The 23,790-nt window shown below is 40.5% G+C and overlaps 3 protein-coding genes across 5 annotated transcripts; 1 reads left to right on the top strand and 2 right to left on the bottom strand.

Moving 5' to 3' along the window:
• Positions 1-54: 54 nt before the first annotated feature.
• Positions 55-18,611, bottom strand: mcph1 (microcephalin 1). 2 transcript variants are annotated; one of them, XM_011603402.2, is made up of 15 exons: positions 18,507-18,611; positions 18,068-18,114; positions 17,904-17,995; positions 17,680-17,798; positions 17,514-17,595; positions 17,046-17,157; positions 16,811-16,942; positions 16,639-16,722; positions 14,814-16,004; positions 14,192-14,301; positions 12,787-12,824; positions 12,523-12,685; positions 12,364-12,441; positions 538-775; positions 55-448 (listed from the first exon to the last, which is right to left on the bottom strand). In XM_011603402.2, the coding sequence occupies exons 2-15, from the start codon at positions 18,099-18,101 to the stop codon at positions 396-398; spliced, it is 2,526 nt and encodes an 841-aa protein (XP_011601704.2). In that variant the 5' UTR covers positions 18,102-18,114; positions 18,507-18,611; the 3' UTR covers positions 55-395. The 2 variants fall into 2 exon arrangements, with proteins under 2 accessions (XP_011601704.2, XP_029690764.1); XM_029834904.1 differs by having other exon boundaries at positions 55-444.
• On the top strand, positions 1,726-10,281 carry angpt2a (angiopoietin 2a). Its single transcript, XM_003964163.3, has 9 exons — positions 1,726-3,212; positions 5,820-5,975; positions 6,804-6,925; positions 6,999-7,237; positions 7,324-7,451; positions 7,934-8,035; positions 8,215-8,381; positions 8,996-9,126; positions 10,023-10,281. Exons 1-9 carry the CDS (start codon positions 2,949-2,951, stop codon positions 10,181-10,183), a joined length of 1,470 nt encoding a protein of 489 aa, XP_003964212.2. The 5' UTR covers positions 1,726-2,948; the 3' UTR covers positions 10,184-10,281.
• A 344-nt stretch (positions 18,612-18,955) lies between the features above and the next one.
• On the bottom strand, positions 18,956-23,618 carry npy4r (neuropeptide Y receptor Y4). 2 transcript variants are annotated; one of them, XM_029834585.1, is made up of 2 exons: positions 23,298-23,618; positions 18,956-21,048 (listed from the first exon to the last, which is right to left on the bottom strand). In XM_029834585.1, the coding sequence occupies exon 2, from the start codon at positions 20,996-20,998 to the stop codon at positions 19,643-19,645; it is 1,356 nt and encodes a 451-aa protein (XP_029690445.1). In that variant the 5' UTR covers positions 20,999-21,048; positions 23,298-23,618; the 3' UTR covers positions 18,956-19,642.
• Positions 23,619-23,790: the final 172 nt, after the last annotated feature.

The following is a 23,790-nucleotide window of genomic DNA, read 5'->3' as shown; positions in this document are numbered from 1 at the left end:
TCCTATTTTCAAGCAATTTCTATTTTAAAAAAAGGGAACAAGAAATTGTCGCAATGACTTTCAAAGCATTTATTGACAGTGATACAACAAGCCATGACGTTCTGAATCACCATTTAATGTGGGAAATGTTATTGTAGTACAATTGCAAACAGCCATGGCTGGCCTCATAAAAACATGTATGCATTAAGAGCTCAAATTTGATCTAGTTCTTTATATTTTACGGAAAGTTAATTTGAAGGCTTCCTCGGGAAAGACACTGGTAGTTAACAAGACAAACACGGGTTACTCTACTTAATGGAGATGTCAGATTTTAAAAAAACAAAACCTGTTTTGACACATTCATGGAGTGCAGGTGGTCCTACATTGTTCTGCGAGTGAAGAACCCTCGAAAGCTTTCATTGTAAGATGTAGTCTTGATATGATAGCTGCTTTAAGCATGTGATGCTATCTGAAATCAAATGAGTAAAAAAAAATAAAACAATGAATTGATAAAATGCTTTTATGTTAATATAGATGTGGTAAAAAAAAAAATCTTACCCAACACCCACTGCTCAGACAGGACCCTGCTGCCTTCTGGTCTTCTGCCGTTGTACTTTCCGATGCAGATACCTGCCTGACGGACGCTTTTGCAGACCGTCCCTCCACAGAGCTGGATCAGCTCCACCAGATTCTGAGTGGGAGGCTGGGAATGCTGGGACACAAACATCGGAGGCTGGTTTTGGAACAGGTCCTGCTGGTGCTCCCCTGCAGACAAGTGCCTCTGGAGACGGCAGATCTGGGAGAAGAACACGAGAGCCAAGTTCTCTTATAGGCTGGCCTCAGTATTTTCCTCTGCTCTGCACAACAAACCTCCACAAAACCATTACGTTTTGTTTTTGTTTTTGAAAGAACACCTTTGGAATTAATGGAATGCAACCATCTGGTCCATAAACAGCACGACAGCAATATGACTGCAGTTCTTTGAATTTATACTGACATTGACTTTATTTTCTCAGCTTTTATGCAGGCTTTATCTTAAGCAGTAGGGGTCAGCAGCAAAACTGAAAAGAACAATCAGCTTGGAAACAAAACCTTGGAAGCCTGTACTTATCAGTGTTTGCACATTTTTAGCTTTATCCTATGCAGGCAAAGATGTTTTTCGAGGTTTTGACACAATGTCATGTTACCAATAATCTATTTAGGAATATTTTGAAAATAGGGGTCCAGTCAGTATAATGAGAGGAGGAAAGAAGGACCAGCACGATAAGCTTCTAACACAGATTACGACATACACACATACACAAAGGCGGAGTGGCTGTACTTATATAGTAATCAATACCACAACAAGATGAATGCAGTGGGTCCTATAGTTCAGTCACATGGCTGGCTTGTGGCAAAAGAAAATGCATGTATAAACGGCACGGCTCATTGGCGAATAAACAGTCTCACTGATTCATGTTCCTCTTCTGTGCTTTCAAAGCCAATAAATAAGAATGGATGCCAATGGTGGAAGGCGGCAGCAGCTCGGCCCGAACACCTGAATCAATCCGTGTTTTTGTAATGATGACGAGTCCTTCCTCTTTGGTAATGTGCCTTAAATACATCGCATTTCCTTTATACGGTATTACATCAGCCCACTTCCTACAATTCTGTTGCAGCATTTCAATTCAACTGCAAAGAGTGAAGCCCTGTCAGAAAATGCACCATAGTTGGAGCCCATGGTTACAAGAGAATCATTCGGTTTCTACAGAGTAACATATGAACTGAAGCCTGATTTCTACTCCTCATTAAAAAGCTAAACTCACTCAGGAGGAAGCACATTCCTTTCATATAGAACACGCTGTCCTCCTGTGTCGTCCTTTCCTGTACAACACACCTGCACTGCTTTTCCCACCATCGGATGATGTTGCACTGGGCCCAAACCTAAACAGGACTCATTTCCTAAAGAAGGCCATCACAACGGGTGACTCTGCTGCCTGTTTATTGTTCCAATAGTGTCATTATAGACTAGGTGGAGCCAGTACCTATTTTTGCCCCAGTAAACACACCAACAAACAAGGAGTGAAGCCTTGTTTGTTGCAGTAGAAACATTCCAGACATAGTTTTTCACAACAGGTCCCTAAAAATACTGAAAACACCTTAAATAAAGCAGAAGAAAGTACAATCTTCCCTCAGTAAGCCAGTACTAACATCACACTTGATATATTTAGTTTCTCCAGTATCAACTTGCGGAAGCTAAAAATAAAGTGTGAAGCAGTTTGCAGAAACAGAAACAAACAACAATTTCTTCACACATTCAGAACTTGGGTAACGGCATAAATAACATGCATTTGTTATACTATATAGTCTTAAAGGCTAAAAAAAACATTTGTTTCAAAATCCCACATCAAAATTTGTGCACGCCCACAAAGAAACAAAGGTAAATCCCAAAAAAATCTCAATATTTATTTAGCGTCTTACGACGTGAAGCCGGAACATACTACTTCCCCTGAATCTCCCATTCATAGACACGGGTGTGTGTTTGTTGTAAACTGGGATGAATGGGATGGACACCGCTACGATCCGAGCGTGTGCTGAAGGAGGGCAGCTGCATCCTGAGCAGCAGTTCAAACGGGTATTGTGGAGGATACAGTGGAACCAGTGGAATGTGTGTGAGTTTGCTTCATCGTGACTCCGTACAGAAAGGGCGCTCACTTCGCTGCTCTTCGCAGCGAGTGGCCGCGTGTGAGGAGGGGGGGGAGTGGTTTCAACTCAAAGTTAATCAGCGGGGGCCATTGGGAGCTCAAACAAGTAGTTGAGGGCTTGATAAAAGGCGAGCACATGCAGTCTGGCACCAGTAACTTTAGGGAATGGCACACTGCTGCTGACTCTAGTGGGCTTTCTTCTCCAGGAGAGGTTTTTATTATCGCAGAAGCTTGAGAACTATCTCTGTCAGTCTAAACTGATTTAATCCCATTGGAAATTCCACTATGAAGACCTCGAATGCCAACTTACTAGTCTTGAGTTTGTGCCTTGTTATGGGGACAAGGTGCAGTGCGGCTGTCAAGAGAGAGTACAACATCCAACATGGGCAGTGTAGCTACACCTTCCTGCTGCCCGAGCCGGAAAACTGCCAGACCCAGAGCAGCAACTACCCAGTTCAAAAGGACGGACCCATGGACCAGGACGAGTCCGCTCAGAGGCTGGAGCAGCTGGAGATGACCATGGAGAACAACACACAGTGGCTGCTGAAGGTAACTTTACGTTATAATGAGTAGAGGTGATACTGTATTGTTCTTCATTTCTACAAAAATGGATGAAGGAGCCCAATGCCAGTAACAATCGCACAGTTGCAACATATCAAATTGGATTTCCTTAGATTTATTTTTCCGATGTGTCATTTTCATCAATATCAGCGTCTGTTATAAGACAGACAACTGATCCAATATTGTTTTTGAATTCTGATGTTAGCATACACCCAAATCACCCAAAAAATGTTTCAATTAGTTTGAAAAACTGTTGCAGAACCATCTACCAAATCAGGCGTGCTCAAGAATGAAAACATTAAAGGCAGAGGTGGATGGATACTTTCTACAAACAGAGCAGTTTTTAGATTGAACCAAAGGTATTATCGGGACAATCACTATGCTAATATTGGAATTGAACCATATAACAACTGAAATGGTTCTCATATTATAGTTCAGTCTCAATGACTCAATCAAGCCTCCATATCACAACAGCTCATGTGTTCATAGTTGTAATCTGTGTTGCTACTTAAACAAGCCTCATAAAAACACATGGAGCGAAAAGATAACATTATAATGTCTTTTATTAGTGGCTGATATCAGTTGCACTACAAGATTACCAGAAAATCCTGAAGGCGTGCGAGTAGAGTCAATTTTGTGACTGACGGCTTCGGTAAAACAAAACTGTAGCTCATAAAATTAGCCGCTCTTTCCAGAAGTCCTTTACTTTACAAAAATGAGTCAAGATTATTTGCGGGTGTATTCCGGTGTATTTAACGAGGGAACGCACACAAAAGATTTGCCGAGTGTGTTCAAGACCTATTCATGGAGTGCAGAGGGACACAATGGGCTTGATGAGTGACAAACCCTCAACACAGGTGTCCTCCTGAAGGATACTGTACATACTTTCCTTTCAGAACACTAAACGCCCGCCTTGTGTGAGTGAAAGAACTGAATTCCCTCTTTTCTTGCAAATCTCTTCAGAGCACAACAACCAATCTCAACTATACCCGGCAAGCCGGACACCTCAGAGAACATCTGTTCAGGGGAGTTCTCAGAGGGAACTTCTCTAATTTTATTCATAATTAAAACTCTACCTCACATCAGAGACTAAAGAGCTGCCACAGAAATCAAAGATAATTTCGCCACAAGGTTGTTTTGTTACATCTGCAGATGATTCCTGTGACATCTTCTGTTGTGGGGTTTCAAAAATCGCACCTTTAGTTCATTTTGAATGTTACTTTGCCAAACAAAAAAATGTGGGTAACATCCAAATAAATAAAGGAACCCCCCCCCCCCCGATGCAAAAGGAGCAATTGTAAATTGATTTTAATTTCACAAATCTGCTGTTCATCAATGCCTGTTAACCTATAAAATATAAATATTGGAAGAATAATTTAAAAAGGAACAAGTGCCTTAGCAAATATAAATACAAATGAGACTTGGTCATGATTCATTTTTAACAGACACTTTGGCTCCCTGCAAAAAGACAGGCTGATTGGTGCCTACGATATGTTATTTATTTATTTCTTTAAATTTGAATAATGGCCCCACTCAGTAATTTGCGCAATATGACAACCTTCCAAGGTCCTGAAACATTTTATGCAAATCACAAATTTTATGAAAATCACAATAATATGCATATGAGGCCGGTTCCCAGTTGTACACGTTGTACTGTCATGAAGGATGTAACTCCTCACTCAACACTTCCATCCTGTTTACGAGTCGTGTGACCTGATTGCCACTCAGGAACACCGTGCAGGAAATAACTTAATGATTGGTCTCCATCTAAATCTGGCAATACTGTAAGGTAGATAACAACGAATGTGGTAAAGATGAAACCCTGACCTCTTCTCAGCCTAAACTATTGTATTATCCTAATAATCAAGAGGATTGAAATGATTTGTTTTATTATCGTGACAGTGAGGTGGTTGTTTAAGTGCAGCATAAATAGGACAAATTGGTCGAGTATTCTGCAGGAGCCAGCGCAGAACCATCTGGACGTTCCTGCAGTAAGACGGCCACCTATCAGTCTATCAGCGCTGCCTCTGAAAAGGTGCTTCTGACATATTACAGAAGCTTGTAAGAAGTAAATCTAAGATCGCCCACTGAGTCTCTGCACAAGATTGGAGCAACCCCAGCAACACAGAACACTTCAGTGTTCTCCAGCTTTCAGACCACTGTAAATGAAGATAAATGACACAACACCTCCACAAACCTAAGGGCAGACTGTGGTGATTATGCGCGGGTGGTTCGAACTCTAAAGGTTCTGATACGTCTGCATGTGTTGCATCATCCGCAAGGTTACTTTGAATCTGTTGCCTGATGCCAAACTAAATAAAAAAGCTCAGGATTGGTTAAGCAGCATTAAGCAGAATTCAACACCGCAGCCATATTTCTAGTTTACTTCTGCACAGGCTGCAGCCGCCAATGAGGTTACAGCAACAGATGGCAGACGCGCTGCAGAACATTGGCTAGCGTGAAAAAACACATCAATGGAAATTTAAATTTAAAGTATTGAAACATTTCAGTGTCGGTCAATACAGGCTTCAAATCTGGGTAAAAGTGAGACAACGTCCTTCATCGGCCATCTAACTGTGTCTTCCTTTTCTCCAGCTGGAGAACTACATACAGGACAGCATGAAGCAGGACATCGTCCAACTACAACAGACTGCAGTCCACAACCATACGGCAACAATGATTGAAATTGGAACAAACCTGCTCAGCCAAACCGCAGAGCAAACAAGGAAACTGACCAATGTGGAGGCTCAGGTGAGGCTGCACCCCACAAAAGAAAAAGAAAAAAGTTCTCGTGTTATGCAGGAGAAAGTTAAAGCTGTCAAAACAGTTTGTGCCTGTTTATCCATGAGCATAACAGGTTCAACACAATAACACCATAATGAAAATAGGGTGCGTGGCGTGTGAACACACCGACCAGCTCTCCGTGCTGCACCGCGCCGCATTAAATAATATAGCTTTTAAAAAATAAGCAGAGGGAAAAACAGGCAAGACTACGTCAGTTTATTATTGTGGCTCCACGTCAATGACCTTATGTGAGACAACTGTACAGCATTTCCTGTTATTAGCGCCGCTCTATTCCCACAGAAAGGGTCTATCAGTTTGTCACAATCACACATCCGTCTGTTTAAAAGACATCAACAGCTCCATTGGAGACTCTTAGCTGGGATTCATGTAAACAACCTGCTTTTTGCTGAGTTCAGTTCCTCCAACATGGGAAATTAAGAGGCAAGGTCTGCAACCCCTGGGTTCAATACATCACTCATCACTCGCAGAATATTGTTTAACAGGCTTGCCCTGCTCAGGTACGCCTCCGTTCTCTGACTGCGTTTTAGGACATTCTGATACACATGAATGCTTTCTGTAGTAATGTTTTTTAGGATTTATAAAGCTTCCCAGTATCCCCGTTTTCTTTTTAATGAACTCCGTTTTCAATGTCAGAACAATAAAACTGATGCAGATGCAATTTAAAAAAAAGAAGGTCGCAGTACAAAATACATCAGTTAATGAATAAATGACGTAAACGTGGATATTGCAGGCTCACAAATCAATGCTAACTTTAGCCTTCTTGTGTCTTAACAGGTGATTCATCACACAGCTCGTCTCGAACGGAGACTTCTTGAAAACTCTCTGTCAACCAACAAACTGGAGAAACAGCTCATTGTCCAAACAAATGAAATTAACAAGCTGAAAGACAAAACCAGGTAAGAGGCCCTTTTATCTCCGACCTAACGGGGAGAAGATTGGACTCATTCTGTTGCCCTTTTGTCTTTTTAGCATTCTGGAGAAAAAACTGATGGACATGGAGGAGCAGAAGCAGGTGGATCTGAAGACGCTCCAAGATGAAAAAGAGCAACTGGAGACTCTCATCCTGAGGCAGACGGCCCTCATTGGGGAGATGGAGGAGCAGCTCCTCAGAGTCTCCTCCAACAACACCTTCCTGCAGCAGCAGCAGCAGGAGCTACTGGACACTGTCAACGGTCTCATTCAAACAATCTCTGCAGGTTCCGTCCCAGGTCAGGTGACACTCCCCGTCCAATCAAACTAAACTGTCTCAGATTTGTAATGTCGAATTAAAGACTCGTTCTGGTTTCTTCTGCAGAGAGCAAAAGTGTCATGATGAGGGACACCCCAAGCACGTTCCTGGACTGTGCTGCCGTCTTCAAGTCAGGAAACACCCAGAGCGGCGTCTACACCCTCACGTTACCCAACACTACTACTGAGGTTAAGGTACGGTTAGCCTGGCTCTCTCTCTCTCTCTAAGATCAATTAAAACTGGATCGAAAATACAGTAAAGCTTCCAGGGTGAAGGGTGTTAACAAATACACGTCTAGACAGAAGGATCTGTCCCACCCATACTTTGCATGACATTGTAAATACAACAATGCACCCCTCCACACAATTCTGCAAACAGTATTGTGCTTGAAGGGTGTTGAGGCAGTTAAATTAAAATGTTCTCAGACTTTTGACGAACAAAAGATTCCCAGACTGGGTTCCAGGACTTGACCTAATGTGGGACATTCTTGGGCTAAAATTGTGATCTCCTTAGATACTTTTGGTAGATTAGGACTTCAAACTTTATTTCCAATGGCATTATTCAACCAAATTTACCGGTAACTGAATTGTGCCGGGGAAATCAATGATGTAGTCACCAAAGAGGATGCATTGGGTATGTTTTAACTGCAGCAGCTTTGTTTGGCTTGTGTTTCAAGGCTTTCTGCGACATGGAGACAGATGGAGGTGGGTGGACAGTGCTACAAAAACGCTTTGACGGCACCGTTGACTTTAACCGTACGTGGCAGGAATATAAAAAGGTACAAATTATCACAACTAAATTCTGCTCACAGCTATATTTTTACTTTCTAAATGTCTGTCGAAATCCCACAAGAGGATGTTTAGTTGGAACTTTTGGGAATATTTTGAATAATGGCGAAATCTAGTTTTTATCAGCTCCTCCTGCAGTCAAAAATGCGATCCTTTTGTGTCTCATCAGGGGTTTGGAGAACCTTCCAAGGAATTCTGGCTAGGAAATGAGTTTATTTCCAGACTTACAAATCAGCATTCTTACAAACTCAGGATTGAGCTGAGTGACTGGGAAGGAAACTCAGGATTCTCTCAGTACGACGAGTTCTCCCTGGAGAGCGAAGCACAAAACTACAGGTATGTTTTCTATAATTATATACCGCCAGCACTGAAGGATAAATGAGTTTTTCTTTGCAGTCTCACTGGTGATACAGCTGTAACCTTATTACAAAGCAACAAAAGGAAAAACCCCTCCAACTCCTGATGATATTTTTAATCACTGGCTGAAAAAAAAAATGCCGCTTTAAAAGCTTTTCCATTATTACGTGCAACTAATAAATAAGTATTTCAAAGTGACTGCCGAAATAAAATGATTTAGTCTGAGCGGCAAGTCAACTCGCAGCACGTGGGATGAAAGAAATCAATTGTGATACTTTTAATGAGTCATTTTCTGGTCCCAGCCGGGAGAGAATGCAATAAAACCGTATTAAGAAAATCAATACTCTTCATTGCGTTAGCTTGGGTAACCTTATATAAGGGCTACTATGAAACTGCACAGACTCCATTACGCAAACCATTCAAAATAAGGAAGGCGGAAGGCTGAAATCATATGGAATGATAACCAGCAGAAAATAAAATTTGTCATGCAAATAGCTGAAACTATAATAGGTGAGTATGATGCTGCCTTTTGAGGAACAACAAGCATGGACTTCCTCCTCCTCTTCCTTCATTTTTCCTTTTCCATTCTACAGGATACACTTTAAAGGCTACAGTGGAACAGCAGGCAAAATAAGCAGCATCGGGCAGTCAGGAAGTGATTTCAGTACAAAGGATGCAGACAATGACAAATGTGTTTGCAAATGTTCACAACTCATAACAGGCGGTAAGAATTTCTTTTTTCTGTAAATTATTTCTGCTTTTTGAATAATTGCACAGGATGGGAATTCAGAATTTTGGCATCAGTCTGATAAAGAGTTCTCACCCACCCAAATCTTGGCATTGCCCCTAAAAATCTTCAAGGGCATTGGAAGCATTCCTTTACTTCTGCGGCCAGGTCAGAGAGCACAATTAGCCCGGAGTTAATCACTGATCAACTCAGTGGGGAATTCAGGCTTTACAATAGCTGACATTAATAGCCTGGGAACACAGCTTTTCCTTCTCCTGTAACTTCAGGGTACTCCTCGGTTCCCTTGAAACTGACTCTGTTTGTCTGCTTCTGTGCTAGACTCTGCCAAGTGTGCATGAAAAACCAACCCTTTTCCCCCCATGGGGGGGGAGGGTCTCTCACCAGGGAGTCAATTTGCATGTAACACACTTGCGTTTGAGTGGCGGCACTGACCCAGTAAGAAAAATGACTTGTGCCTTAAATAAAAAGCTCACAGCGTCCAAATCAAAACCAAATCAAGGATGGGCACATTAATAAGCCATTGAAATAATCGATTCATTTTGAGTCGTGGAGATCGATAATAAAATCAACAAATATAGAAAAAAATAGTAGCCGAGATCACGGTGGTTTAAAAACAGGCTGTGTGAGACTGAGGATGAGCAATGGAGAGATAAAGAAGATAAATGCAAGGAATACATAACCTGATAGCTCAGATTGTGTTGCAGTGACTTGTATTTAATCTCATAAAGCTCAATTACATTTTATTAAAATGCCAGTTGAGTTGTAGAAGCAATAAGAGACCGTTTTAGCCTACCAAATTGTTTCACCTGGCTTCAAAAGAAATAATCCACTTTGACATTCCTTTTGACTGAAAGCGCATTTCCACGTTTTAGGTTGGTGGTTTGATGCCTGCGGTCCATCCAATTTAAACGGGATCTACTACCAACAACGTCAAAACTCAAATCGATTCAACGGCATTAAGTGGTACTACTGGAAAGGCTCCAGATATTCACTGAAGTCCACAGCAATGATGGTCAGACCAGCGGATTTCTGAACTGCCCCCATGAAAAAGGGAAACCTGCTCCAGCAGCAGCAAAAACAAAGAAACACATCTTCAAAGGAGCCAAATAACTCGCAGGGATTTTTTCTCGTTCCTTTCTAGAAAAATTTGTGCACAAATTTACATAAGTCTCTGAGGATAAAGGGACAAAAATGGAGGAAATTGTGAGAAAATGTCTTCATAGTAATTTCGCAGTAGTTATATTGCAAATCCAACCATTATTTTGATGACAGCTGTGTGTGATTTTAAAAAAAAACAAACTCAGACTGTGTCTATGGTACAACATGCAGATAATGTGGCTCAAACTGTCTAATTCTGGAAATGTTTTTGTTAAATGCCTAAAATGTAAATGTAAAAATGCTGAGGAAACTCTCCTGGTGCATTGTTATATTTACACAGAATGTATGTACATTTGATGTTTAATTTATACTGTAAGTAGATTTTAAAGAGGATATTTAACAGTATATGTGCTATTTTTTTTAGAGACCATGAGCAATGGTGTATTTCAAATAGATTTTATTGCACATCTAATAGGATGAATTTTTTCATGGATTATTCTGCAATACCATACCTAATTTCCTTATTTATGTGTATTTTGGTCTAAAAGTATAAGATTTTATAAGTAGAGTGTTCAGGTTGAGCTGCTGCTGTGATTTGATTCCACATGCCCTCCATCTAACAGTAATAATGAATTTTATAGAAAATAAACATGCGCAAACAATGCTTCTATTATTATTTCTGACACACAAATAATATACACTATATTAAACTACCGCTATACACAAGCATTTCTATTAAATTTCCAAATATGTCAGGCTTATATGATTATACAGCTGCATCTCCAAGGTCGCGAAGACTGAATACCCCACATATAGTATTGATTATACTATATTTACTGTTATATATTAGTATTTAAACTACAGACCGATACGCGCACCACTTCCTAATCTTTGTCAGCGCACTGGGGATTTTTGTTGTACTGACAACATCATCCATTAAGCACAAACAACTGACTAGACAGATGTTTTCTTGTGAGAAGGGGTGGAAAAAAGCCTCAGGGAACATGACAGTGATTATAGGAGGACCTGCAACAGCATCGTGAATAAATGTCCCAAGAAAACAAGTGGACTGAAGATGAATGACTGACAATGAGGCTGGGTGTTTTTTGGAAAAATTAATCAGACACAAAGCAAATAAAAGGTACCAATTAAGCTATCAAATAAAAGCTAAATGTTGGTTATTCACAGGTTGGTTATTTGCTGCCTTCCATTCTGTGCCACATCCTGCTCAAGGTTTCTTCCCATTAAAGAGGAGTTTTTCCCTGCCACTCTTGCTTGTCGGGGGACAGGCCGTGGATTTCCATGAGCGCCTCGAGTCAATTGTGAATGCACCTAAACCTATAAGATAATGCATGTGAAGCACTGTTTTTGTAGTGGACTTTATCAGCTCTGCACGTCTGGACTCGACAGCATAGCACAACGTAACTACTCTGTCTCAATTTCTCATGTACGGCTCTTTTCAAATCACTCCAGAGATTTTCAGGCAGATTTAGGTTTTGGACCCTTACTGGTCTGTTATAAGCAGCAAGAAATTGCAGCAGTTCTTTTGGAATAACTGTCAGCCTCTTGGCAGCCTTCTGCACCAGATTCCTCCAGGGTTTCCATCTATTGGGGGGAAATGGACCACTAATGTCACTGTTGTCCTATTCATCCTGCACTTAGGGATTATTGTCTTCAAAGTGGAGTGTTCTCTGCCCAAATTGTTAAGTTTTTCTTTTTGTAACCCTGGTAATTTCCATCACGGACATCTAAGGAAGGGTTTGGTGTTTTTTCAGTCCGAATGTGTTAATAAAACCTCTGGGAATGAGGATATTGAATATTTATCCACTAAAAAAAACATTTTTCAATCCAGCGAAGATAAACCTACAGCACAGTGGAAAAGGGTGGCAAGTAGAAAAATAATCAGAGTGGTAGCTGGCTCAAACTGACCATATTGTAAATGTAAAGCATAGCCATTTACTATTAATGTCCAATGTTCTGATTAAAACTTCTTGACAGCAATCTTTTTTTTCAATTTACATGTTTATCTGCTGTACTGAAAAACACAACTGGGTTAATTGAAATGCAGTTAACAGAATATTTGATTAGTACCGCTAGAGTAACACTGGTACACACCTGTGCTGCGGGAAACTGATCTGAGAGTTCATAGGGTTCTTCTGGAATCCACTGCCTTTGCTCCAGACACCAGAGAATCTAGGAAACCAAAAGGAACATCACCATCATTGATTTCAAATCAAACAGAGAAAATGATCCAATCATATCAAAATTACAGACCCATTCAAAGGAAACGATCCAGCAGCCGCGAGCTATGCCCAGAAGAATGTTGACAGTCCGCCTTTGACCACAAGACACAACATGAGTTGTGCTCTCACAAACTCGGTCGACGATTGAAAATCCACCCAGGGTTGTCACCACCTGCATCACAATATTTTGCTTCCTATTTTAAAAAAAGGTAAGAAATATAAAACAGACAACGGATCAATGAGCCTTTCAATGTCACAACTATATAGCGATGTGTTTTAAATGTGTGACACTTACTCGGTGGGCATACTTGTCATTACCAGTGTTCTCCTAGGCTGAAACGAAGAAAGAACAAATGTCTTATAAAAAACACTGAAATATAAAATTGGATGGGGAATTTGTGGAAAGGATAAATCCATTCAGGACAGAAATTCAACAATGTTTGGTCTAAAAACAATATAACCCCATTTAGAAGAGTGCTTGATGTAAGAAAGGTATCTAGAAGCCTGTAAAACTAGTTACTAAGATTAAAATGACGAATACTGTATTTTTAATGCAGTTTTGGGTGTACCGTGCATATTCAGCTAAGGATAAAGGTCAAACAGCTGAACTGAGGTTAAAAATTCTAATCATCCACAGAAATTGTGGATTTTAGAAGAAACAGGAAATCGCACACAAAGGTCAAGACCTGGGAACAACAGAGCCAAAAAATGAACTGTAACATGTACGGTAACCTGGTGACTCTGGCTGATGCAGCTACACACGTTTGACGCCAGCACATCAACACGCAACACCTGAGAGCCAGTTCCTCCCACACGCTCGTATCTCTTCCCCCAGCTGGAAGTCAGGGGTTAAGGCCTGTGAAGCACTGTTGGTGCCAAAACCATCCACCAGCCTGGCCAACACGAGTCAAACATCACATTATCCCTGATAAACTGGAAAGTGAAAGACTTTTTTAAGCAACTCCCTGTGAAAGTCAGGCCTGACATGACATCCCATGCCCCCAAGTTTTGATATTCCCGATGTAAATGATTTGATTTGTTGTCCTGACTCTTTTATAGCTGCACTCAACGGCAATGTGTAGCTTCGATTCTCATTTAAAGCCCGTGTTGTCGCTGCGACTGCATCTCTGTGATCCTAACACGCTGAACCACAACAGATCTCTGGAGGAGATGATGTCATGTTTTGCTTCAGTCGCCGCTTGCTGAGGTTACAAGCGTAACGAAAACAGAGCCCAGGTGCATTTTCACAACCAAGGAAGCTGCACATGAGCATCACAGAGGCAAAAACACAGGAAGCCCTCTGAACCAGACAGAACCTCTGGCTGGATGCGTCAAACGCCTACAGTAATGGAAGTGTACGACCGCAGGGAGGAAATACTTACAAAGGAATTGCACACTCTACTCATGTATAGTTCACTTCCTACATTTCCCACATTGTAGAAAACCTTCAGCTGCAATGGGTTTGTAGCGTAAATGATGTAATAGCTTTACTGATGTGTGAATAACAGACGGAAAACACACCTACTTAGCACATATACGGAGGAATTAACAATAAGAAGGTTAAAATGCCAAACTAAATTGCCATCATTTAGAAACAACTTGGTTTTTCTTGTGTAGTACAGCACAAAATGCACCATCAGCGCCGCGATAGCAGAGTTCATAAAACAGCGCAGTTTCACTGAAGAGCTTTGCAGCCTTACCAGTTTTTTGGCCATTTTCTGTGGATTCAGGCTGATTTGCTTGCGATCATCTTCATCTTCAGAGAGGCTCTCTGCTACACCAGCTGCAGCTGTGCATTCACTTCCTCTACCTACATTTCAATACAAGGAAAAAAATGTAAACAGTGTGTTGTGGGTATTTATTCATTTTTCTGGGTCATTTGCACCTTTTTCAAATCAACCACTTTTAGATATGTTTATACATCAAAGCATAATTAAACCTGGGACACTTACACCATTCTAACATACGGAGTGAACAAAGGATTGTCATTGTTAATAGGTGTGTCTCATTTTCTGATTTGTTTACAGCCATCTTGTATATTATGAATGATGATCAGCTTTATTCAATCAATAGATTTTTTGGTCGTTTATGAAAACAGCTTATCTAGTTCAAGGTTTTGCTGTTCAGAAGTTAAGACCTGGCAGGATTTTCATATAGTGAAATACTATTTCCAATTACAGTACTAATAACTATTAACTAGTAATACTGATGACACGCATAATGTGCAAATGCACTTGAATGTAGTCTTTATTACAAATAACTTTTTTAAAGACAAATAGGTGAACTTAGTTGTATAGGCAGTCCGACGGCTGCACTACTCACTTTCCATGGTGCGACAATGATCATTAATAGAGTTTTTCAGTCCATCTGGTGATGTGTTTCTCTCTGTGAACTTTGATATGGATGATGTTGACACTCTCTGCTTTGTTGCATTACTGGTTCTGGTTCCTACAGATGGCAACATGCTTTGTCTTCCCTTATTAGCCGTGTGTGTTATATTGGTAACAGGACACCCCAGAGGCCTCTCAACATTCTGGTGTGAATGAATCTGATGCTCAATTTCTGTATTAGATTGTGGATTTTTGCCTGCGTTTTCTTCAAGTTTGGTCTTTTTATTTTTGCTATTTCCAGATCCAGTGCTTTCACGGGTTCTGTGCTTTCTCTTCTTCAGAACAGAGCCCAGCTCGAAAGGAATGTGAATTCCTCTGTCGACAGGTAGATGAGGCAACCGGTGTCTTTTTGTTGTCTGGTGGCTGTTAGCTGGTGAGAAATAGTCCTCAAACGCATCGTCTCCATCAGCAGAATTGGAGTCAGCGCTTCGAGAGGCGCCCGACAGATTGACTGATTGTACCAAAGAAGGAGACAATCTTGAAGGTCTGAGTGTTCTCTTCTCTTTTCTACCTGAAGGAGTAAAGGTTTCTTTAGACTGATTCGAGGCAACGTCATCTAGGCTGGCTGGTGAAGAAAGGCAACTGGAAGAATTCACATTGTAAGAGTTAACAGGTGCTGTAAGGAGTTCAGCTGCTTCTATTTTTTCTTTTCCCTTTTTGGTAGAAGAGTTCACATTTTCAGGGCTCCTATGGGATTTTGTTCCTGTAAGGCATCTTGCTGTTGCAATTATTTTTCCTTTTACAGGGCTTTCTGTCGATGGCCTAGAAGGTCTTCTACGAGAATGCCTTTTCTCTGTCTTCAAGTTACTGTGGCTGTCAAATATTTTTTCCTTGCAGGTGCTGTCTGAGAAAGCTCTGGATTTCTGTGTCTGCTCCCCTGCTTGGTTTTCCACTGGTGTATTCCCATCATTGTCCTCTAGATTGCTGAAATCAGGACATTTCAAAGGACTGGGAATACATCTTGGTACATCACGGATTGCTGACGAGCAGAGTTTTACAGAGGTTTTCCTTTGGTGCTGATCTTCATTATCATGCTCAGTCACATTTGGTTTCCTCCCTTCTTCCTTGGGTGAGTAGGCAGGTTCATCAACCGAGGTACTTGAATCATCATCTGACTGCTTGACTATAAATACAATGACAAATAAATATTTGTTAGCATTACAAATGAAGGATGACACAAGCAGCTCCTCACAGACAAAGCTATAACCAACAAGACCTTGCAAACAAATATTAACTGACATGGTTTCTCCTCTTCTGCCATGCCAGTGATCTCTTGCCCCCCCACCCCCATTGCACTGTGGCGCAGTCTCTTAATGCTGCTGACATTTCAGAGTGAATTTCAAATCAACACTTTATGCTCTTAGTGTTTGAGCAGACAGAATCAATCGGCCTCAACTAAATCCCTGCGTACACACAGTGTATTGGGATTTTTTTCCTCCCCACATTTGACATCTTTGGCTAACATTTAGTTCTATCTGCAATGCATTCAGACAAAGCTAACTTTATTTTAACATTTTTTTATTACTGCACATTTGATTCCAACTTCAAAAACAATTGAATGTTGGATTAGTCTCAGTGAACTGAAGAAACAATATACACATAATAAAAAATGAACTTCCATTTTGCCTTATGTTTATAAAATATATCTCCTCCTTAATGCGCATCTTTGAAGCAAGTCCATGTTGGGTTTATATTAGAGTTTAATAACTTTCCAGTTTTTTTTTTTTTCCAGTAACAAGACCGACCCAAAATCTTACATTGTGAATTCCAGTGAGTACCGGTAGGTGTGCTTCCAAGGGAAGGCTTTATCCCAGTCGGTGACGACTCAATCATTTGTGATGCTTAAAGAAGAAGGTTCGTATAAATTACTTATATTATATAAAAGCTGTGTTCTAGAAGTTAGTCAGCATCAACATCTGTTAAACATACCTGTGGGTGACAGGTTTTCTCTTTTTTCTTTCATGGCTTTCAAACGCTGTGCCATGTAATCTGATCTCTTCAATCCAGGGCTATAGACAATCCCACTTTCTTGATCAATAATGATGGGTGACACATCTGTAACTGCAGATGAAATATTTTTGAAAGAAAAAAGAACTGTTGGTTTTTGTATAAAGAAAAAAACAACAAAACTATTATCTGCCTGAAATCCTTCTTAGTCTCTTACCAATAGGCCGTTTTGGTACCAAATCTTTCATCATTTTATCTAATTTTCTTCTCATGCGTCTGTCATTTTCAGGTGTCCTCTCTGGAGAATCCTTTGGCTGCATACAGCGATGCTGCAGGAAACAAAGAAAACTTAAACTTAGACATATTATTATAATATAGAACTATATTCAACATCATTTGCCTTATTGAGTAGAAAAAAAACCAAAAAAATGTATCCACTAGGTGGATCACCAACAACAAACAATATTAAAAGCATGCCTAAATGGCAGGAAGACAATTGCTGAGACAAGAAACATGAATGGAAAGACCTTCAGTAAGTCATTATCAGGTAATACCAGAAACCATTTGGTCAAAATCTCAACATTTTATTCACATACTGAGACCAATTACCGGTACTCAAGGATAATTCAGCTTCACAAAGAAACACAAAGAAACAAAGCTGACATATAATACTGATTTTACTCACTTTCTTATTCTTTAATAATGGATTTGTCTCATCCACAGCTGGATACAATTCCTCACTGACAAGGACGCCTTCCTCGTGACACCTAAACATCAATGCAATCAATTTAAGACATGAAAGAAAATCATTTACACTGACGAAGTGGCATAGCGATTAGTTTCATCCTTACCTGCCCACCCAAAGAACAGACACAAGCTTTACTTCCCTTTTCTTGGCTTTTCTCCATGTTGCAGGATGACCGTTTTTAAAGACTACATGTGTTACTTGTTTAGTGAAAGTTTTTGAGACCTGGTTAAGATTAAAAAACCACTTTGGTTATGGGATCACACATTTCAATAGATTAATACATCAAAATAAACAAGGGGACACCAATGTGATTGTTCTTGTACTCACCTGAGCTCCCATTTCTTGCAGCTGCTTAATAAATGGTTTTGAGCAGTTTGCAGTTTTGTCTGCAGACCACACGTCAACATAACCAACCACATCTGCACAAATGGATTAGAATAATCAGTTACTCTCTGCAGGCTCATGTGACGTGTAAAACTAAATGAATATACCTTTAAGAACTGAACTGTTGCATCCTGTGGTCATTACTGGGACTCGGCTATAAATAAGACAAACAATTCAACAAATGAAACAATGCAGGAGATAAATCACCGTTTTTAAAGATCACACCGATGGCAGTGACTGGCACTTAATATATAACTATTCTGTAACTCCACAACATAATAATTGTTGGCAAAATTATTTTTTTAATCAAACATTGCTATCGCATTATATCAAATATTGTTAACACATATAATCGATGTTAGGGTTGACAGCGCTGTGTTATGTTATTGTATATAGCTAATGGACTTTGGAGCTTAGCATTACGCAGGTGTAGATAAAGGGGTAAACACTTTCAAGTTATGTTAACAAATATGCCAGACCTTTGTCAATAGCGAGTCCGAGAAAAGAAGAAACAAAAATTAGTCTCATTAAGTGTTGTTAACTCACCTTTGTTCTATTCAGAACTTATATTATCAAGGGTAGCTAACGACAAACCAAGACAGCCGCTTGCCTAATTCGCGCGTGCATTTTGTGTTGCAATGCATTCTGGGAGACATGAACGCCATTGGTTAACTAGCTAAATACGTCACATTCAAACCGGAAGTGTTGCCAACACATTCAAAACATCCCATAAAGATCACTTCTAAAGTTATCTTTTGTTGGTTCGAACATTATTATTCACGACTATGCGTTTACTTTTTTAAATACATTACAAGCATGCAGTCATGCAGTAGTAGCATGATACAACAATTGTTTTAAAAATGTCAATCAAACAAGATTTATATTAAACTGAATATACTTTTAATTACAATTTATTTATTCAATACATTCAAGGTTAATTTTTAAATATATTTTATTGTTTTATTTTGAATCCTATTGTATTCATTTAAAGATCATTTTAGCCATTACATTGGTCACAAAATTTTAAAAAAAACACTTGTGCTTTTCCTGAAAAAAAACCCAACAACAATTAACTCACACAACAACTTGCACAATTCGAATAATACAGAACAAGTAATGTGATGAGCAAAGACAGACAATGTCAGCACTATACATTCATTAAACAAAATGAGATTCTCATGTCTGTGTTCTTTACAAAATGTGTTTTGAATAAACCAAGAAATATGTTATTATTGTTTACTGGTCTACCACAAGCCTCAATAATAATATCCAAACTCAGTTCTACATCTTCTTCTGTGGGGATGAGCATTTTAAATCCAAATGCAAGTTGTTGATTTACAATAGTGCAGAGCCTGAGATATTCTGCCGTGCATGTTTTCTAATTGCCTGGAAATTGAGATCATTCTGACAATATAGTTATTTATAATAACAGTTAATAATTCACATTCTGGTGGCTGTTTTGTTTTGCATGCTGAAAAACTTGAGACAGTTGTTGTTGCCACAAGTTCCCCTTCAGTCTTGAATTTAAATCTATAGAAAATGCTTTTTTTTTTCACACCAACACAATTGTTATATAATCCTTAGCCACATCACAACAATACAATAACCCGACATTGCAATACAGCTTATTCTTAAATGATTAACACCTGTAAACCATTGTTCCACTAATTCCTTGTATAAAGTCATACAGAGTTGTTCTTGCAGTTGGGGAGCACAGAGGTGCGAGACACTTCCATGTGTACTGTGGACATGGGGAAATGCTCGCACTCTTCTTCCACTGGGCCGCAGCGACAGTGCAGGAGCACGTCCTTCACTTCCTGTCGAAAGTTTGAGTTGAGGAAGCCGTAGATAATGGGGTTGATGCACGTTGAGGACATGGCCAGCAGGTGGCAGAGGGAGAACAGCAGATTGTGGTTGCAAATGGGCAGAGCCTCCTGGTCCCAGTCAGACACCACGTTAAAGATGGTGAGTGGAAGCCAGCAGACGGCAAAGGCTGTTATCAGAGCAACCAACATGATGTTAATTCTTCGACTGTGGGCCATGCGCTGGCACTCAGGAGCCCTGGCGCGGTCCAGCATGTCTTTGCGGTGCCTGAGGCGCACAAACACTCGCACATAACAGAGCAGAACCAACAGAAGCGGGCCACAGTACTGGAATAGCAAGAGCCATGTGGTGAAAATGAGCCTGTGTTGTGGGGAAGGCCAGTGCTCTAGACAGGCTTCCAGGTGTGGAGAAGTAGGCATGTAAGAAAAGGGGGCACGGTATGTTGCTGGGGGCACCGATGTGTTTTTATGGGTGTAGGAATTGTGAGATGGGGAGTCCTTTAGGTAATCTTGTGGTGAGGTTTGGTAATGGAGTGCATTCTGCGCTAAGATTGGCATTACATTAGTGTAGGGGTCATTTGTGAGAAGCTGGAAGGCCAAAAAAGGTGAGGAGGTGAAGCACGCCAGAATCCAAATTAGAATGAGCGCGATGTAGGCCTGAGTAATGGTGGGTTTCCACCCAGCTGGGTTCACGATGAGCTGATGTCTTTCCAGAGCGATGAAGACCAAGGATAGTACAGACACAGTCACAGACACACACTGGATGAACGGTACCAGTCGGCACAAGAGAGAGCCAAACACCCAATGGTCCATGATTGTGTAAATGACAGTGAAGGGGAGACAGAAGACACAAACTAAAATGTCAGAGAAGGACAGGTTGCAGATGAAAATGCTGGTCACATTAGGCTTTTCTTTGCGTCGGGTGATGATGCATATAAGGCCGATGTTTCCCAGCAGCCCCAGAATCATCGTAATGCCGTACCACAAGATTAGAAACGTTGTGAGGACTGGAGACATGTGACACTGGTCGCTGTGGCCGAAAAGAGCAAGATCTGACAAAAGCTGGGTCCTGTTCCCCAGCCAGGGCTGCGTCGATTCATGTTTTACTACTTCGTCCTCCCGCGGTGGGGAATAGGTTGAGTTGGATGTGTTAAAGAACAGGAATGGAGTTGTAGCTGTTTGAAAAGAGAGGCTTTTGTTCTTACTCAAGGACATCTCACAAAGGCATCCGTCTCCTGAATCAAAGAGTCCACATCTCTTAGAAACTGAAAATATAAAGAGAAACAAGAAAGAAAGAGATAGAGAGAGGAAGCATAATTATTCATATGGCAAAAAAGTGATGTTGAGGATTGCGTGTTTATTAACAAGACACATTTAGGATAAAAGGAAATGAGTCACGTGATGGAGGAGGAATAAAGCCTTGGAGAGATGCTTAGTGTGAGGACTCTTCTATTTACATCACTGTGAAATTAGGTTCACACAAAGGTCATCCGTAAAACAAGTCCTTGCTAGTAGCGCTGTTCTCTCAAAGTCAAGATGCCAGTTTGTGTCCCTTGTCACAGCTATTGAAGTTTTCTTCCTTAGGTGAACAAATGCCGACGCTGTCGTTTTTATGCTGATTTCACCATAGTTGCATAGTGACCTGCTGATCCCCCTTCGATAGCTTCAGTATTACAAATGATTTTCACGTTTGCATATGTGTCACTTCCCGTCTCTCCTTCCACCTGCCTTATTTCCCTCTTTTTTCTGAGTGGCCATCAGCAGGAAGGTCCAATGGCTTGTTCGGTGGTCAGGCTCTAAGTTTCTGTGCCTAGAGACCGTGGGACCGAATGATGCAGCTGCCACAATTTTGAGAGGTATTTTAAATAACGGTTAATTATTGTGCCTGTTATTGCTAGTATTTTGCTCTGAGGCTACCGTGGAATAAAAAGTTGACTCAACTTTGTCATGTATCTGTTGTCATGGATGGTTTGAATAATCTTCACCGGTGCCATGTTTCCCTACTCATTTTATCACCATCAAGTTCATTCTTTAAGATTTATGAATGAGGGGATGATGGTAGGAGGGAAGATGGATGGATGGATTGATAGCATACACACACACACACGCACATGAACCCTCCAGTCAAATTTAAATGCTTAATGACAGTGAAATTACTATGTCGCCATCTGAGCAGAGACTTGCGCAAGTAATGATGCACATGGACGTAAAAGGGCATGACTTGTTGCAATTCTAAAAATGGAATCCAGCTTTCTTTCATGGTGACAAAAGAAAATGAGTCTGTCATTTTCCATTAACGCCACACACATGCTCAGATATCAGTCATCTCTCGCCGCTTCTCCACTAACTTAGTCTGTCAGGGTGTTGAGCGAGCTGCAGGCTCGACAGGATGGCACTGTTCATCACTTGTTCAGAGGTGAAAGGCACGTGTAATGTCACCAGTAACTCAGCAAACATATGTGACAGGATGGAATCATCCAAAGACCAGAGAACAAAACAGGGACAGCCAGATTCTGGACAAATATAGCTGCCATGGTTCAGTGATTTGATACTGGATGCAAGCTCCACTTGTGATCATTATTATGCAGCATCCCAAAGGAAAATCTTACAGAAATAGGGAGCGCCGTGACCCCGCACCACTCCTCCACATCAGCTCCTTCGTTTCTGCCTCAGTGGAGAGTTCTCATCTCTGTGGAAAATCCTCTTCTCCAGCAGCCACAATTACAGAAGGGCTGAGTGTCATTTTACTTGGACCCAATTCGGTATCGCTCTTGGGATTTAGATTTCTATTTTTCTTTTCTATTTTTCTTTTTTTCTGCTTTAAAATTCAGTTTCTCATATCAGTTTCCTTAAATTATTCCCAGTAGCAATGTACAGTAATGTGTAGTTTTTGGCCGTATAATTCAATTTAACACTGTTTTTATGAACTGTTCCTGAGAAATTGAATTAAGGAAAAATCAATAAATGCATTTTAGCTTGTAACGAATTGAGCAGCCACTACTGAGCATCCACTTATCCAAGCTGTAAATATTATTCTGCTGTCATTTTGAATCAGTTTTAAAAGGGGAAAAAAAAACAGAAGAACACATGCTCAGTAAGGTGCAGCTGTCAGAAACAATTTTCCTTGCCTCTGAAATGCAGAGGAGCGTGAAAATGGTCAGCAGACGCTGCGCAATGCTGATGGTGAGATGATGATCCACGCCTGGTAATTCTCTGCTGCTGAGGAATATGGCAATAATTTGAACCAGATGAAAACTTCATACAAATCTCCTACACAGTTACCATCAGGTTTCCCACCAAAATATGAATACAAAGCTTCTGTAGCATTGTTGTTAGGATGCAGAGACAAAGGCACAGGCACACTGTAACAGTAAGACTCTAAAGCTGCAAACTACACAAGCCAGAACCAGAGCAGGCATTTTAGAGCTGATGTTTATTTCCTGTAAACATTACTATTTATACCAGATCATTATAACAAAGATGAAAAATATAACAAAAATGAAAAATAACTCACATGATGGACTGTTGAGTTATGCCTGCCTGGTGCCAGGAGTGCGGAGAGAACGGTGGCCCGAACAGGTGTAATTCTCTGAAGACGAGTTGAAGATGAAGCTGAACATCACAGCATCAAGACCATTTCTGGCAGACAAAGCTCCAGAATGAGAGGGTTGTTCAAACCAGTGGCCAAAGAGCCTCCAAAGAGGGAACTCTGCTGTCACACAGTGGTGGGTTTTTTCAATTGCATTCTGAAAACGACACCAACTGCGGGTATATTTTAATGAAAACATGGAACTAATCGTAGGATCCAACCCCAATAAAGTCATTCTGAGGTAGGAAATACAATTCTGGGATATGAAAACCTGCTCATGGATGGATGGAGCGTACTGGAGACTTGTTAGCGGAATAATATGATTGTCATAAATAAGAATAACAGGGGTACCGTATAAAAACCAGCAGATGTCAGTATTTTGTAGTAAATGAGTAAATAACATATGGGACTGTAAACA

Source organism: Takifugu rubripes, chromosome 4, assembly GCF_901000725.2.
Source record: "Takifugu rubripes chromosome 4, fTakRub1.2, whole genome shotgun sequence".
In the NCBI taxonomy this organism is placed as follows: Eukaryota; Metazoa; Chordata; class Actinopteri; order Tetraodontiformes; family Tetraodontidae; genus Takifugu; species Takifugu rubripes.
The sequence above is the reverse complement of the archived record's forward strand: the minus strand, read 5'-3'. Positions and strand labels throughout refer to the sequence as shown.